Here is a 17476-nt window from a genome sequence, read left to right as displayed (position 1 = left end):
GACCCGTTGAATTCATTTTGGGAGCGATGACTGATTGAATGTATTTTTAGTACAGTGCCTGTATTAGACATGGGCCGGTATGAGATTTTGACGGTATGATAACCTTAAGCAAAAATATCACCGTTTCACGGTATTGTCGTTACAGCTCTAAAATGTGATGACAAGTTCCTCTGCATGGTCTCCATCTCCTTCAATAACTTCCTGGGCTGCAATGGTGTCTTCTTCATCTTCCGCTGAAGAGAAGAATATAGTAACATAAGTTGTATATTTCCATTTAAATCGGTAGGATTCCAAAGTTAAGTGTCTATCTAAATAAAACTCTACTAACCATCTTCTTCATTGGCACTGAATTCTTTGTCTTCCTCTTCAACTGCAGAAGATGAAGTATCTGAGGCTTCTTCTTCTGATTCACCGTCCTGCGCAATTAAAAATAAGTCATATTTAAATGTTAGAACTGGAAAAAAAAAAATACCATACTGAAACAATCTGATATGAACAGTGATGGACCACATTAATTGGATAGTCCAGACAGTAACATAATGGCTGTGTAAAACCAACTGTTTTGTAGTTGATCCTGGAAGATTGCTGTACCTGGGGGAGAGTTAAAGTACTGAGCAGCTGGTCTAGAGGCAGAGTGCCCTCCTCCCTTAGTAACTCTATCTCTCGTCTCTGTGTCTCTGCATCATTCCCCTCTTGCTGCTCCTCTACTTCTATGGTCTCTTCATCATCTTCCTCCTCACAAGGTGGCTCAAAGTCTCTATCTGCAGCAGAAAAGGGAAAATTTAGACGTCTAATCTAAGTCAACACAAAGTGAAAACAAGAACTTCCTGAATCATGTGTTCAAAAATATATCAAACCCTATTGCCACAGAAACACTCACAAGAGTAGATTATTTGATTCACTAATCTGCATGTATACAAAATAGCCCCATAGTATTTGGACACTTGAGTAAGACTTTAAAAAAAAAATCTATGAATACTATTAAGTTAGACATCAAACCAAAAAGAACACAAGCTTAATATAAGGAAAAACATGTTTGCTAGGTTCTGAATTTAACAATAAAATTAGGAATGCATTTGGACTCTATCTGGTCCCTGTGGTGAACTGAATTCATCCACTAAATAAATTTAATCTAGCATAATTTATTAGCAGATCCCACTTGGTTTGATATTTATTTATCAATGATATTCATATATTGTGTTGTGTAAGTGTCCAAATACTTTCTGGGGCGTTTGCTCATTCACTTCCAAGACTCTTGATCTGAACAACAACAGTAAAAAAGTTGGTCCTCACCATCCTCATCAACAGCATTTAGCTGTGATTGTTTGGAGACAGCTGCAGTGTTGGAACTGTGTACAGGAGCAGCCTGCAGGGACTGACTTAACATGTCTGAGTAACGCTCTGTCTGACCCACAATGAAATCAAGCTGGAGATCTAGAGCCTTCTTCCGCTTCTCTTCCAGTCTGGACTGTTGTTTATACTGGACCACCTGTGTACAGCAATGGGTGGGAAAGAGTTTAAAGGTGGTGTAAGCGATTTTTCAAAAACGCTTTAGAAAACTGATTCGGGCCGACTAGCAAAACAAACTTGTAGCCAATCAGCAGTAAGGGTCGTGTCTACTCATGATGTGGAGGAGAGAGCGTTAAGTGCACAGCACAGGACGGACATTAGCCGAGCGACAGAAAGATAGAGAAGGCGGATAAAGACAAGATGCGCGTTAAATATCGCATGCGATTTATCGTGCAGCCCTAATTTCAACCAAAAAAAAAAGCCACCGAAAGTCACCTTCTCAACACTGCTCCAGAAGGCACGGACCTCCTTGGCAATAGAAGAAGCAACTCTTCTCAGTTTGGCCTGCTCCTCACGTTTCGCTCTCTCTTCCTTCTGTCTTAGCTCCTCATGGTGGCGCATCACCATCCGTACTACCTGAAAATGAGTCAAGATTGGTGAGATGCTCTATTGACCTAACATTTAAAAAAAATAAAATACAAATAGCATGTTTCCAATAGGACAGTCTGAATGTAATGCTTACCTTTCGGGCCACTCCTCTTTTCCATCGCCTCTCTTGTGCAAAATCTGCAGAAAGCCACTGCATTTCCTCACAGAGGTAATCCCAATGCACTTTGGGCCGTACTGGTTCGGTTATACGAGACAGACGTTTTAGGGACCAGAAACCTTCACGTTTTAGTGCAAGGGTACGATGTTCTATTTCTGCTTCCTGTTTAAAGTATTACAAAAAAAAATAAGAATAACCATCCATTACAACCATTAAATCACACTATTTCTGAAAGTAAAAGATTAAATGTGTCCTTCTCTTACATGTTTTGCCAGTTCTGCCATGTCTGTATGCTTTGGTGTGGATTTCGGGGTGGTTGTCTGCTCTGACTGAGAACAGCCACCAGAACCCTGGGAGGAAGTGGAGGGCATGTTTTTGCCATGAGAGTTACGCACAGGTGAGGTCCTGCCTGTGTGAGAACGCATCCAGTCACCAGATGAGGGAGATGGAGATGGACATGGAATGGGGGAGGTGGAAGGGGTAGAGCCTGCTGTAACCTTGCCTGCAATCCATTGGCAAACCTTGGGAAAGACAAATAAAACAGTGCATCTGACTGCGTGACTGCACAATATTATTCAGCATGGAGTATAAAAGGAGAGACAGAGTGCCCAAGAAGAGATAAAAGAGCTTCATAAAAACAGCCTGGTCTACAAGGACATCTTGGTGAGCAAACATCTTATAACCTCTCTCCTAATTTCTAAATAATACATGCTACTCTGAATGATAAAACAGTTTTATACAGCTCTATTTTCCTGTCAGTTTATACTGACATAATAATATATTTTTAAGCTAGTGAGTTGAAGCAGTGATAGACCGATATATATTCCAGGTCAATAAAAAGCCACTTAAGAGATTTTTGGCATAGACCAAAAACCATGCCAGCTTGGATGCAACTTTTACATTCCCTTATTGTGAATTTAAATACTGGGTGAAATACGTGTTCACTTTAATGGCTGCATATTTGTTAAAAATAAATTTTCTTTGCCTACATACCACCAGGAGTTTATTGCGTACCCCACTTTCTAAATTGGCCAGTGCAAAACCCATATCGGTCAACCACTAGTTGGAAGAAGCAGGATCATCGCATCAGCTTGCAATGATTAGATCTGAAGAATGCCTGACACCTCTTACCTTCAATAACAAGCCTTGTTTGTCTGTCCTGCTCTGTCCACGCTGGAAAACACACATGGCTCAATATACAGCCAAGAAGTGCACTAGCATCAAATTGTGGCTTTGAAACGGTTATGGACAGAGTACACAGGCTCAAAAACATCTAAATTATAAATACACTTTTGCTGGCTACCTCTGATGCTTTCATCATGACTATTATATCAATTACAACAAATTACATATGAAATCACTGCTTTAGCATGGCTGAAGTCATAATAGGCGAGTTAATAGTTTAGTTGCGTTTACCTTGTTCGCTGATGGACTGGGCGTAGCATTGCTGTCCTCATTCTGGACATCCACAGAGCTGTCAACCTCTGCATCGCTGCTCTCTTCTATAGAAGCATCAAGTGGCTCCAGGATGGAGTTCTGAGCATCTTGCATTGTTGACAAAAGTTCATCCGGTAACTGCTGCTGCTCCAACTCCAGTTCACCCCCCAAAGTCATTGAATCCTGGCATGGTGTACCACCCGAAGAACGTTTACACTGATTCCCATCTGGGACAACACTGGATACAGCACCCCACACATCTCCAGCAGAAGGAGAAAGGCGGCTTTTTGAGTTAGGGAGTTGAACTGAAGTTGACAAAGAAGCGCTAGCAGAGGATTCGTTTTGAAGCAACTTGCCAGAACTGTTTGATTTATTTAAGTTTTCTTTCACAGAGCTGTTCTGTGAAAGTACATTAGAAATGGAAACAGTCCGAGAGGACTGAGAGAGAGTGTTTGAGATAGGGCGGTCAGCAGATAACATAACATCCTCCTTTATGATGGAGGATACAGCTGATTCAGTTTTAGCAAGGCACTCTGCAGCTTTATTTAATCCATCATTGGGCGATCCAGCCAGGACAGGTAAGTTCTGCTTGGTTGAGATCCTAGCAGACATTGAAGAAGGTTGCTTAAGGGCAGGGCTGTCACCCTTCTTTAGGATCAGTAGTTTTGGATCAATCGTCCCACAAGACAATGGACTTAATGACACACCTGGTGTGTTTTCCACCACAACAGATTCTTGCTGCTCTCGCACAGACTCAAGTGTGACATCCATCACCGTGGATGTTAACCCTGTCAACGTGTTTGCAAGATCAGTGTGAGTTGAATCATCGTTTTGCTTGACAATTATAGATTCTTCTTTTTGCGTAGAGGCCATGGTAAGTAACTCTTCTGTGGGTTTGAGTGCATCAGGATGAGATGAGGTCTGATTCCCTAGATTACTCTGGGCTTGTGAGTCTTGCATCAATGTTTCCATTGGTCCCTCCTCTTCTTTGTCAGTTATCAGCAGCTTAACTTCACTGTGAAGGGCAGCTGATGTAAAGCAGGGCACAGTGCATTCATATACAGCAACAGTTGACTGGGATTCAGGGCACTGCACAAGAGACTCCTCGCTGACCTCCATCTCTGCATGCTCAGACTGCCCGTCTATCTCACTTACAACCAGCCAGGTATCCTTCATATCTGGCTGCATTAAAATACCTACATCGATCAAATCTTTCACCTCAACAGCATCGAGAGCCTCTGCACTCACTTCCTGCCTCTCTTCCACATTCACGATATCTGGAGTATCATTCAGGCATATCTGAATCTGTGAGAGTTTATGATCAGTTGGAATGAACTCTTGTACATGTTGGACCATACAGTCAGAAAGATTTGACTGATCTGATTCTAGCCCCTCTAAAGTCTCACAGTTCCCTGTGTGTGCGAGCAGCACGCTCCCATCCTGTTGGTGATTTGAGGACATGGATATTTGTATTCGATTGGCACTGTCATTCTGCTTCAAAACCACATCAGAAGAGCCGCAAACCATGACTTGTGACCTTTCGTTCACAATGGGGACCTGTACATTGTCAGTGCATGTCCCATGCCCAGTCAGCTTTGGTTCATCAACAGAAATGTTGCGAAATACTTCTTTAGCAGCCGCATTAAAACACAGATCTCCATCTACAGGGAATTTCTCGTTTCCTTGCCCCTCCCTTGCACTAGTCCCCTTACCCAAATGAAACATTTTGGGGGTTTCACTTAAACGTACATACTGAGAGCATAGCTCTTGCACACACTGTGTATTCTCAGGCGGGGTGGGCATGCCAGGTGTTTTTGTCTTTTGTGTAGCCTTTTGTGTTTTACTGCAGTCCTCTGGGGAATAACAGCTGCCCTTATCGGAGTCATTTGGCATGCTATTTCCACTGTCAGGGGTAATGTGCTCCCCTCCTTGTTTTGATGATGAATATCCTGAGCAAAGGGAATTTCCACTATTACCTTGTTTTGTTCCCAAGGTTTGTCTAATTGGACTAACTGCACCTTCTTTGTCTGTTTTAGGCAGATCTTGTGCGACAACTTCCATAGCCGCCTTAGAGTCAAGTTTACAATCCTGCTTCGCTGAATTGGTTGTACTTTGTTTCTGTGGGATGCCAAACGCAGATGATGTGGCAGTTTGATTTGTCTGAAAAAGGGGAGTTGTTTGGGGCTGCTCCATGTCTTTGTCTGTTGTCTTAACTGCACTAGAGACTGCTGGGATGACTTCTGTTGTTGGAACAAAGGGGCTTTCTCCAGGTGTGTGCTTTCCAGACATGTTCTTATAGTCCAATTTGATTGTCTCTGGAGGCAAGGGTCCCTTTTCTGTCTCAACAGGGGCAGAGACACCCCCTGCATCTCCAGGGTGTTGGCTCCAATCTTGGCAGTGGCCTGTGCTGGATCCTTCCGCCATATCGGTCTCCCTGTATGCAAGACTTGTTTGCTCTTTGTTACACCTGTAAAGCAAATCCTGTTTTTGCGTAATGCTATCCGTCCCACTTTCAAAAAGTCTGTCTGAGGGAGTCCGACCCTCCAACGTGTCTGTAAGTTTTTGTGTGTCTTCAGCAGTAGCTGACACCAGTCCTCTTTGGACAGATGATATCTCCTCTGATTCCTCTGTGCCGCTGTTTCTTTGAACGTGAGCGATGGTCTGTTCTTTAAATGCAGCCTTTGAGCCTCCTTTCTGCTGCAATGCAGTGGCAACGTCAACCGATGATGGTGGTAGAGTGGCAGCTGCGACTGGCTGCAGGGCATGCTGGGGTGGCCTGGCCACATTCTGCGCAGCCGCGGAGGTGCCACCCAGCACAGCCACTGCTGGACAGGTGCGCTGCTGCACCGCCTCTTCCCCAGACTGTCCTGCTTTAGAACCGGCACTGCTACACACTAAACCTGAAAGAATGGAAGGGAGATGCGGCATGACTAACCCTTTACAAAATGTACAAATTCATGACACACATATGTTGAGATAAACATATAAACAAAAAGATCTGCTGGCATTTTTTATTTTCTGTGCTGAATTTCAAAAGAATTATTTCAGGAAGTATTTAAACATCTGAGCTGATACAACAGCACTTTAACTGGCACCTGAAAGCATTACAGAATTAGCCAAGCTACTTAATAAATGGACAAGCAAGGGGTGGAAGTTTAAAAATTTTATGAGTGACAAACATTCCAATTCCACAGAAATTGTCTAACTGTACTACAGCCGCAGATGAGTAGGTCTACATATAACTTAAAAGAAATGAACTAAATAAATACCTGTATGTGATGAAGCACCAGTCTCTTCCGTGATTTCCACTTCCAGGATGCTGAGATCAAGGGTACCACTGCATCTGAGGGTCTAAAGATAAAATTATTTGTAAAATCAAGCCTAAAATCCTGAAGAAACAGCAAGCGCATAATCCGACATATGAAAGAGAAAAAGATTGCTTTCCTAGAACACAAAGTATAGTTGAATAAATAATTTCCTCAAAACCCATCTGCTCTATGGAGTCAGTGGTTAAAATGCAAGAGCAGCCTAACAATTCAGAGCTAACACAGGTAAAAAGAGCATTTCTCATTGACTTAATCTACAAATTTACGGACAAAACTCTCGTTTAGCAATATAAGAAATTCATAAGAATGTACAGTTATTATTAATTCCTTCAAACAGCCGGCTTCTATACTACAGAAATATATAGAGCACATACTAAAGGAAATAAGGTATTGTCATTTTTAACTGTAATATTAACTGCACACAACTTTTAACACACACACATCACCTTAACATCAACTGTTAAAAATACAAATTTTGTTGTATACCCGGGCAAACCGTCTCATTCAGTACATTAGTGCAGGTGCTTCACGTTCGGCTAGCATTTAGCGATGAGTTATCACTGATTCGTTATTCTCCTACGACTGCTTATAAACTTAAGAAGATAGGATAGCGGTTAACGTTTAATACCGAATACGGATAACAAATGTAGCCGGCAGTTTTGTATGCATGATGCGGGTGAACACACATGGGCCTTTAGCAGGCTAGCAAAGCTAATTCACACACGTTACAATGGAGCCGACACGATAACGTTTCATTTTTGTTGTTGGCGTTTAAATGACAGGGAGCTACAGTCCTAAACTGTTTTGTGTAATAATACGTGAGAGGGCGTCTGTTATTATATTATCTTCTGACTCAAACACATTGAGATATATAACGTTATAAATACACACACCGTCTCGAGCTCTCACGCGCGCGCTGAACACACTGCTCGGGCTAAGAGCGCGCGTGCTCACATCGGCTTCCGTGAGAAGTTATGCAATGCTCAAGAACAAACTATGATTCATCATAATCCATATCGATGGGTTTTAAAGACTTGTCACTAAACATAAACGTATTACTGGTCATTTTCTTATACACCCATTACTGGAACGACCTCTTGACGTCACCGCGCAGGGTCACGCGAAGCCGATTCGCAATCTCTTAAAAAAAAAAGAAAAAAAGATTCGCAATCTCTTGAGTCGAATCTTTTCAAAATGAAAGTATACGAAACAGTTGTTCTTTTATATTAAATTATAAACTTTGTAAACTTGACAAGACATATGTAGTGTATTTTAGTACTGATGTATGCTATTTATATTTGGGCTCCAAATGCCTTGACATTATAAATTAGGCTACATAAAATTACAATAAACAAACTTATTAATATAAGGTAATAAAAAGGGTAATAAACAGCAATGTGTGCCTACATATAATTTTGGAGAAGTTTTAAAGCATGAAATATGCCAAGAGGAGATTTCTAAACATAAACGTATTACTGGTCATTTTCTTATACACCCATTACTGGAACGACCTCTTGACGTCACCGCGCAGGGTCACGCGAAGCCGATTCGCAATCTCTTAAAAAAAAAGAAAAAAAGATTCGCAATCTCTTGAGTCGAATCTTTTCAAAATGAAAGTATACGAAACAGTTGTTCTTTTATATTAAATTATAAACTTTGTAAACTTGACAAGACATATGTAGTGTATTTTAGTACTGATGTACGCTATTTATATTTGGGCTCCAAATGCCTTGACATTATAAATTAGGCTACATAAAATTACAATAAACAAACTTATTAATATAAGGTAATAAACAGCAATGTGTGCCTACATATAACTTTGGAGAAGTTTTAAAGCATGAAATATGCCAAGAGGAGATTTCAGGGACCACTGGATGACAAAGAATGACTGAATCGGTTCCTAAACCAGTTTTTGGTTCGAAAGAACCGACACACAAAAATGAGTTGGACTTTCCATCACTACATTCAACAATTCTACAGTCTGTTATGTTGTACTATATTCTAGATTAGCGGAATCGTCAGGATTTTAGTAATACGTTGGTTTATTTGAAATGTTATATGAAAATCCACTCAATAAGGACACATTAAACACACTTGAGGATAAAGTAACGCACAAAATTATAGGCTAACTTGGTTGCTGTTGCACTTGCAGTGACAGACGAGTTTCGTTTTCAGCTCGCGGTCTCAAAAGTGTGCAGTGCTAAATAATCGGAACCCTTCAAATTTGCTAAGGTTTTTGGTGCAGTTGCATTAAAAGTAGATAACTAACATGAATGGGCTGTTGATCCAATCGAGTCAGCTCAAAAAGGCCTTACTGTTAATTACATTACAAAACCGATGAATACTTCGCCCCGACTGCTTGAAAGCTGTTTTTATACAGTCTATGCTTGAAAGTCAACTTGTCCCGCCATGTCCCAATCTCCCCACAGTGACCCCCTTTCCCCCACTCCTCCTCCTCCCCCTCCCATCACTTCCTCCCCAGCACCCCCCTCCTCTCACCACCGCCATCTTAAGTTCCCACCTACCTGAAATTTCCGAGCACTTTTCTTTTACTAAATTCTTGCTGAAGGAGTCGACATCCGCTTCAAATCGTACTCAATCCGTGTTGAGACTACTCCAAACTGTCTCTCGGTACCCAGTGAGGTACTGGCAGGTTCGTAGGATCAAGTTAAAGACCGCTCCGAGAGAGACTGGGTCCGGAATCGCTGAATCTACCGGTTGTGGGGAGGAGACTTTCGACGCAGCGAAATGGAGGAACGAGCGACTGCTGACCAAGAACAGACATCTCGCGAGACGTGCTTCAGCGCGCGCTGCACTCACTGCAGGCTTCTGCTGCACACATCTCAGCCGTTACTGGAAAATCGCCTTGTTTTTTTATTTATTACATGTAAATATCAAACAGAACCACGACTTGTTTGCACGTAACTTTAGATTATATGTAAAAAAAATAATAATAATTTAAACTATTTTTTAAAAGAATATCTCTCACTGTGTAACTTAGCTGCCAGCAGTTTGACAAGGTACAAATTACTGATATGATATAATTAATGAATTTTAGATCAAATTTAAGATTTTTTTTTTCCATCTCCAGATAATATCAAATGTCTTGATAGATGTTTATGAGCCTAGATACAATTTTTGATCTCATGGTTGTAACGATTAAGTCTAAGATGTTTGGTGCACATGGATCACTTAAATTAAAATAAAATAGGCTAAGTCCTGATATAAGTCTAGATAGATATCCCTGAAATTAGGTGACAATAACACACCATTTATATCTACACAATGAATCAATACACTACCACACATGTAAATAACCAACCATTTTTAATAATCATTGTGGTTTTCTTTTCAAGGGGAGGGGGACATATTTAAAATGTATAAAATTGTTTTGCTCAAATAATTAATCCAGAATGCACTGTATCTCAAGAGTCTTTCTAATCCTATAGTTTAGCTGCAAGTACAAGACCTGCACTCCTTTTGTCCAGTCGACAGATGCCTCGTTTCGCTCCGAGTGTGTTTGGGTGATGGCTGTTGGAGACTTCCAAAGGCTTCAACTGTGGAGAACATAGACATACCACACACACTTCTCCCAAATTATGATGATATACAGTTCTCTGAACCGTAGAGGCTGGCTTTGATACATCCTCTGTACACAGGCTTTAACATAAACCAGTATTTTGGACCAATATCACTGTAGTGCTTTGCTGGACAATAATAATTACTGACTCGTTTCAACAAGTGAGTGCATTTGGTGAGACCTGAAACATGACATTATAACATAAACAGTGAATATATTTATTATGGAAGGTAATTAATGTTAACAATAATTATTACAAAAGCAATATCACTATTCTACTATATTCTGGCCCAGCTCTTGTACTGAGTCAGACTAATGAATGGGAGACAGTTCTTTCCCTTTGAATTTTAAAATATTATTCAACAAGATGTACAGTTCATAACTTTTTTTTTAAAGAATAAAATAAATCTTAAGAAGTTCATTCTGATGTTCATGGAAGTTGTCTGATGGATGACTTGAATATTTAAAGCAGAATGTGGACCATGTGTTTCTTTTAATTCATACATTTCCCAACAGTGCTGATTCAGACAATGAGAAGTACTCAACTACTTTGTCAAGGGTCCAATTTCTCTTTACTCAAATGCAAAGCTGAGGACCATAACTCTACAGTAGGTTTTCCTTAAGTTCACCAAAACAAACAAGTTCACAATTTTTTATCAATCACTCTTCAACACAACCTGTCTTCATATTAGTAGTAATGAATAGTCTTTGAACATCCACAGGCCTCTTTGTAAAGAAAACCCTACATAAAAACCCGGGCACAGCAAGAGAGTACCTTAATTGCACCAACTTAACCACAGTGGATAAATATATAAAAACAGCCCTGGCAAGTGTCTCTGTTCGCTCCCCAGGTTGTTTCAACACTTGTGTATGGTCACTGAAGCTTAGCTCTTTTTGAGTGTCCTGCAAAATCTTGCCATTTAACGAGCAGTTTCTTCAGCACAGCAGTTCTGGAAGCTGCTCGAGCTTTAACTAGTACTATCTGGACTCGCCGTCTTTATGTGTGGTGAAAAGGGCCAAGTCTCCTGCTCCACCAAGTCTGGGGCCACGGGGTGGAGTAGATCTGTTCACAGACGGAATTAGAGGTGGTGGAGCCCCAACAGACAATGCCCCAACTAGACCTGGTGCCTTGGCTAGAATGCCATTAGGCATGTGAGAGTGTGAATGCAGAGGTCCCAGTCTAGAGTAGAGGCCAGGGTGATGTGATGCTTGTGCAGAGGCTCCAGCTGGTTGGAGGTGAGAGTGGGATAGTAGCCCTGCGTGAAGCTGTTCTAGGTGGGCAGCATGAGATAGGCTAGGAAGGTGAGGTGCGGATAGGTGCGGATGTGAATGCATCCCAAAGTACCGTGCTCTCTCCAAGTCTTCCCGCAGTAACTGAGCACGTTGTTCCTCATCGAACGGGTGGCACATCAAACCGAACTCTGGCCTGCCTACTGAGGACGTAGAGGTAGGTGCAGGTGGATGGTGTGGGCTGGTTGCCACAGCTGCCGCTACTGCAGCTCTCTCGGCCTCCAAATAACGCTGTACCTGCTGATGCTGGAGAAGTCTAGACAAGTGTGGATCAGAGCGAAGTGCAAGGTGGGGATCTGACCTCAGAGCCAATACTTCCCTGCGTTGCTGCTGTTGAGCGGCCAGATCCCTCCAAGGGTCCCAGGGAAAGTGAGTGGCTTGGGAATGACCTTGTGGAGGACCATGTGGATGTGGTGGGAAACGATCAACTGCAGCACCTAATACCAGTCCGGCTGAGCCTCCAGCACCACCAAGATAGGGATCAATACACCGTGGACGATCTAAGAAGGACAGAGGATGGTGTGGAGGGTGCGGAGTTGGTGGAGGAAGAGGCACGCCAGGTGTAGGTGTCAATGAGAGGGTTGAGGAAGGAGTGGATGGATGGTGTGGGTGCCGACTATTAGGCCGTTCAAAATTGTGTGAAGGCACGGCGGAATGCAGTAAAGAGATGGGCACTGGCTCAGGCTCCTCTTTACGCTCTTCTTTGACCTTGACTTGGGGGAGGAGCAACTCAGAGGTTAGACCAAGTGCAGGTTTGGATACCGGAGTTGTGGTACGATCAGGTTTCTTGACTGGAAGTGAACTAGAAGAGGCTGGACCATTTTTCTCTCGTTGCGAAGAATGGCTGGATTCTGTGCTGAGTGTGTGCGGTGGCTGTCGGTGAAACAGATCCAGAGGAGAGGGGGCTAAGGGGACGTTAGAAGGAGAGGTTGTGAGAATAGACGATGTTGAAGATCGAGGTCTGTCTGGTGCTGCAGAGGAAGCTGACACTGGCGCCCTGGATGCAGAATGTTGTCTCTTGTCTGACTCCCGTTCTCTTTCTCTTTCACGCTCTCTGCTTTGGCCATCTGACTGAACTCCACCTCCGTTCAGTGGGCCCAAGCCATTTAGATGTGAACTGGGGGTGCTGCTGCGATGCTTGAGGGATGGGACACCAGGTGACATTCGCACTGGCTGGCGTCCATACAAGAGACTGTCTCTGTGTGAAACAGTATTAAACCAATTAAGTTATGTGTGAAGTTGCGAGATGCAATACATAATTTACTTTTGATCTTAAAAGCCCACTTGAAAACTACCTTATAACAACAACTTGTTTTAATGTCATACCTGTCCTTTTCGTCTTTTATATGAGTGGGTTCTCTTCTTTCCACATCCTTTCCTCTATCATCTCTCTTCTCTGGTCCTTTTGCCCAGGACGATCCAGAGGGGAAAGAGGCAGGGGTAACATGCAGACGATTCCATGGATCATGGGGGTTACCCAGTCCTCCAACTGCACTTGCAGAGGGCTCGGCCTTATGTCCAAAAACATTGGCAACTAAAAGAAAATGTATAACATTTGATTAGTGTAAATGTGACTGATAAAATACTACTTAAATTAACTTTTGCAACCCTTAATTAAAATGCTTAGGAAATGTTAGAAAACCAACACATTCAAATTAGAGCAGTGATTCTCAACTGGGGGCCTCTGCAAACATGGGGCCTAAAGAGGACTTAAACGATTTAATATAAGACAAATCAACTAAAAATCTAAATATATCAAGATAAATCAAGGATTGAAAAACTTTTTTTTCTTTGAGAACCAGGAATCCCACTGGAAAAGCCATGAACTTTTTAACTGGAAAAGCCATGTAAATTGATGAAATCTTATAACCCCTTGGACACTTCTATAAATGAATATACATTTTCAAGTTATGCCAAGTTGTGAATAAAATTAATTTTTTTTTAAATCGTAATCTAGTAAACCACAAAAACTGCCGATTAATTAATACATATTCTTAATTAACAAATTAGCATGACAAACCTATCGTGGGGCTGCCTAGGCCTCCAAAGGCACCAGAACTCAGGGCTCCCAAAGAAGAGTAGGAGGATGAACGAACATATGGGTCTGTAACACGAAACCCGGCCATTAGTGATAAAATCAGCTAAACGCAGAGGAAATTATGCTCTACAAAGCTAGCAAATGAAGCAAGCCTGAAGAACAGAACTGCACTGAGTAACAAGAGCAGCCATGGGTAACATTGGCTTTTGATGCCTCTCTTACCCAGATGTGCTGCTGAGGTGAGGAAAGAGGAATGGGGCGTTGATGGAGGCATGAATGGTGTGGAGGACGGATTGACTCCACCTGAGAAGACATGGGTCAACTCAGACAAAAACTTAAAACACCCATAAATGGACTACCATTGAGTGTTGACATTTAGCCAAGTTTGTGCTTTATATCCTCCTTAAGCCTTTCTAATTTATAGCCCTTGTACGGCAGCACAGTAGTGCTGTAAAAATCCTTCAGTAGTGCGGTCAAAGTGTTTTGTACCTGAAAACTGTTATTTAGATAGAAACAACCCACTTCAATAGCTTAAAAGCAATAACACACAAAATAATGTTCTTTTTAGCAGCATCATATGACCCCTTTAAGAACAACCACAGGCTTATATCGCCTGCAGAATTCCTAAATTGGTTGTAGAAATAAGTGTAAGTATAACCCACCAGTGAACAGGCTTCCTGGTCTTGTAAGATCAGGAGTTGGGGCAAGGGGACCACCAAGTGGTCCTAGGCCTCCAAGTCCACCAATACCAGGGCCAGGGAGTCGAGGCAACAGGTCATTACGGAAGTCCAGCTTTTGTGGATCAGCATGCATTAGCTGAGGAAAACAGCAACAGAAAGGTGGTCAAAAGGACTGACGCCACGTTTATTTAAAAACACTTCTAAAAGTAAAAAAAAAAAAAAAAAAACGAAATATTTCAGCCATTTTTGCAATTTTTGGCCTTTTTGCATTAGAACTAAAAATAAACACAGATAAACACAAAAACCTTGACTTTTTCTTGATGCCTTAGAATCATCCAAGCAACACGGACATGCATAGCACACCATTTTCCAGGCTTCTGTAAAGAGATCATCCAAATAAAGTTAGAAAAGTCATTTAGAGGTCAACAACTAAAATAAATCAAGTACAAAGCAAAAGATTAAACTTACATTACTGACTTTTGGTGGTGGTGCAAATGGGTCTGTTAGCTGTGGACACAAACGCCATACATTATTCATATTATTCATAAGTCTCTATAAAGTTACGATTACGATGTATGATGAAAACATGCATGATAGTGCATCTTTACCCTTGGAGCTTTAGGTGGAAGGTGGGGCGGTACAACTCCCAAACCAGCAGCCATCTCTGGAGCAGCTCCCTGAAGGGCAACAAGCTGTCAATAACAACAAACTATTCAAACCCACTTCATGGGCTCAAAATATAAATAGGAAAAAATGTGACTGGATTGGTGCCTAACATTGGCTTTAACTCAATTAAAGTGGTCATCCTTACAAATCAGATTGTGCTTGAACTTAATGAATAACTAACATATTCAAAATTTCAGACCTTAGAATATCTTGCCCAAAATATAAGCCATAAATTCTTCATGGTTGTGCCATCACAACAAAACACAAACAAACATGTGACCAATGAATATTTGCACCTTTAGCCTGTAGGATACATAATACTGCTAAAAACCAATAGAAAAATACTATTCTCTCCTTTTACCAATCGGAATAAACTTTAAGACAAGACAACAAACATACAATAAGTTTTACTAACTTCACATGTTGGTCATTCATAATTTATTTAAACAGAGTCCTTTCAAAGATATAGCTGAAAAATGGCCAATTTAAGAGAGATTGCAAAATTATTTAAAACTAAATTTAGTGTTTATATCTTTGTTATGAACCACAAGCATTATTTTAATTCTGATGAACCTGAAATCAGTGAAATCAAGTCCTTATTTTAAGATTATTATAAATATCTTAAACTCCAAGCTATTAATTTGTGTGATAGAAAGACTACATTTAAGTACAAAATCATTTATAATGCAACTTATATTTCTTTATAATATTTATGGTAACACTTTGGAATAGGGAACACATATTCACTATTAATTAAGAGTTTTCCCTGTAAAAAAGCTCCTAGCTAGCTCGTAAAAAGTAGTTAGTAAGGTAGAGACATGTGCCGGTATTCAGTAATGCTATATCACGGTAATGAATATGCACGATATTGTTATCATGGGCACTTCAAAATACACAGAATAATTATTTATAATAAGTGATTCAGAATTTTGAATGCACTTTAAGAATACTTTTCCCATCAACCGGTCATAATGCACAACACCGCTGTATGCTGCGTTAAGACGCATACGCACTCTGATGTAAACAAGCACGGATGAGAAACGCATGGTGGAACGCGTGAGAGAAGCTCTGGATTAAAGCACATTTACTCTCTGACAGCAAATGGCGCTAAACATAATGCAGCTGTTACCCCAGAAACCCCGTAAACAAAACAACTTTCTGTTTCAAAAGTGTTTAATTGATTTAAATAGCCATTCAGATTTTTGTATTCACTATGGTGTTCATCACAGTGCCAAATACGTAAATATTTAGACTTAATAGGCTATTTATTTTGAAACGTGCCCTAGATATTGTTTAAAAGTGTTTTGATTCTTTATTGTTCGGTCAAACTTTACATTAGGGCTTCATTAGTTAAAGGGGTGGTTCATTGCGATTTCACTTTTTAAGGTTAGTTAGTGTGTAATGTTGCTGTTTGAGCATAAACAATATCTGCAAAGTTACGAAGCTGAAAGATCAATGCAAACGGAGATATCGTCTTTTAAAATTCTGGCAGTTTTAATGCCTACAAAAACGGCTGGTAGGGACTACAACAAGTTACTTCCCGGGTTCGTGACATCACAAACCCAGATAAACCCCGCCCTCGGGAAAAGGCAGCAAAGGGGGCAAGGCCTGCACTGCTTTAGAGCAGGGTTTTTCAACCTTTTAGGACATGCGCCCCCCCAAGTTTGTCTAATTTCACTCGCGCACCCCCAACATCCAACACCCCCCTTCAGGTGTGTGAGCGGTGCGCATAGAAACGCTCTATCACAGTGCGTGAGTACCGCATTGAGATGTCTTGGGCTTAAATGGCTTAAAATTACTTTAATGTTTAAACTGACGAGACTTAAAACACGTGAGAATGAAAAACTTTCTCGAGGAAGCAGCACTGGCCTGATCGTTAAGATAGTTTTGGGGGGCTAAGGTGACAGATAGGGGGGCTGAAAAGGAAGCAGCACTGGCTGATCGTTAAGATAGTTTTGGGGGGCTAAGGTGACAGATAGGGGGGCTGAAACCCACTTAAAAAGGGTTTAGAACCGCCCCTGGTGTAGCGTGCGTAATTATACTGAAACCTAAACATATAACCAGTTTACCTGATTCAATGTGATGGCTGAGCCTGTTTCGGAGATAACAACATGCCAATCCGTGGTTGGATTTCCGACACGGCTAATCGTAAATCATCTTACACTGTCAATAACCGTGACCAGGGTTGCCAGGTTAAACCCGCCAAATTGCTACTCAAAACTAGCCCAAAACTATAAAACGCGGCAAGTGTTAAAGTAGCCCAATTCCGCGGGAAAACCGCGGACTTGGCAACACTGACTCGAGCCAACTCTGCTCTAACTGTCGACTAGCAGTGGGAGTCAGATTGCCCCCTAGTGGATGGCTAAAGATTTGTTAACTCATATTCATAAATTCTCAAGGGAA

General features: G+C 41.4%; 2 protein-coding genes across 4 annotated transcripts in view; both read right to left on the bottom strand.

The window, feature by feature from the left end:
* Positions 1–9574, bottom strand: part of srcap (Snf2-related CREBBP activator protein) — a 25715-nt gene extending 16141 nt beyond the window's left edge. The window contains 11 exon segments of the mRNA XM_016510743.1: positions 144–233; positions 329–416; positions 592–761; positions 1294–1489; positions 1786–1926; positions 2033–2218; positions 2320–2577; positions 3188–3229; positions 3473–6393; positions 6763–6844; positions 9345–9574. Coding sequence (XP_016366229.1) covers positions 144–233; positions 329–416; positions 592–761; positions 1294–1489; positions 1786–1926; positions 2033–2218; positions 2320–2577; positions 3188–3229; positions 3473–5917 — 3616 coding nt within the window. The 5' untranslated portion in view covers positions 5918–6393; positions 6763–6844; positions 9345–9574.
* A 565-nt stretch (positions 9575–10139) lies between these two features.
* The window catches only part of LOC107706892 (autism susceptibility gene 2 protein-like), a 29529-nt gene continuing 22192 nt past the window's right edge, over positions 10140–17476 (bottom strand). The window contains exons 12-19 of one of the 3 annotated variants that reach the window (XM_016510739.1): positions 15016–15099; positions 14876–14914; positions 14713–14784; positions 14390–14543; positions 13950–14030; positions 13710–13793; positions 13016–13223; positions 10140–12887 (exon numbers count right to left, since the gene is read on the bottom strand). In XM_016510739.1, the coding sequence (XP_016366225.1) occupies positions 11378–12887; positions 13016–13223; positions 13710–13793; positions 13950–14030; positions 14390–14543; positions 14713–14784; positions 14876–14914; positions 15016–15099 (2232 nt within the window). In that variant the 3' untranslated portion in view covers positions 10140–11377. The remainder of the gene's footprint in view (positions 12888–13015; positions 13224–13709; positions 13794–13949; positions 14031–14389; positions 14544–14712; positions 14785–14875; positions 14915–15015; positions 15100–17476) is intronic. The other 2 variants (XM_016510740.1, XM_016510741.1) reach the window with 2 other exon arrangements.

This window comes from Sinocyclocheilus rhinocerous, unplaced genomic scaffold, assembly GCF_001515625.1.
Source record: "Sinocyclocheilus rhinocerous isolate Xijiao unplaced genomic scaffold, SAMN03320098_v1.1 scaffold144, whole genome shotgun sequence".
In the NCBI taxonomy this organism is placed as follows: Eukaryota; Metazoa; Chordata; class Actinopteri; order Cypriniformes; family Cyprinidae; genus Sinocyclocheilus; species Sinocyclocheilus rhinocerous.
This window is presented reverse-complemented; position numbering and strand designations above follow the sequence as displayed.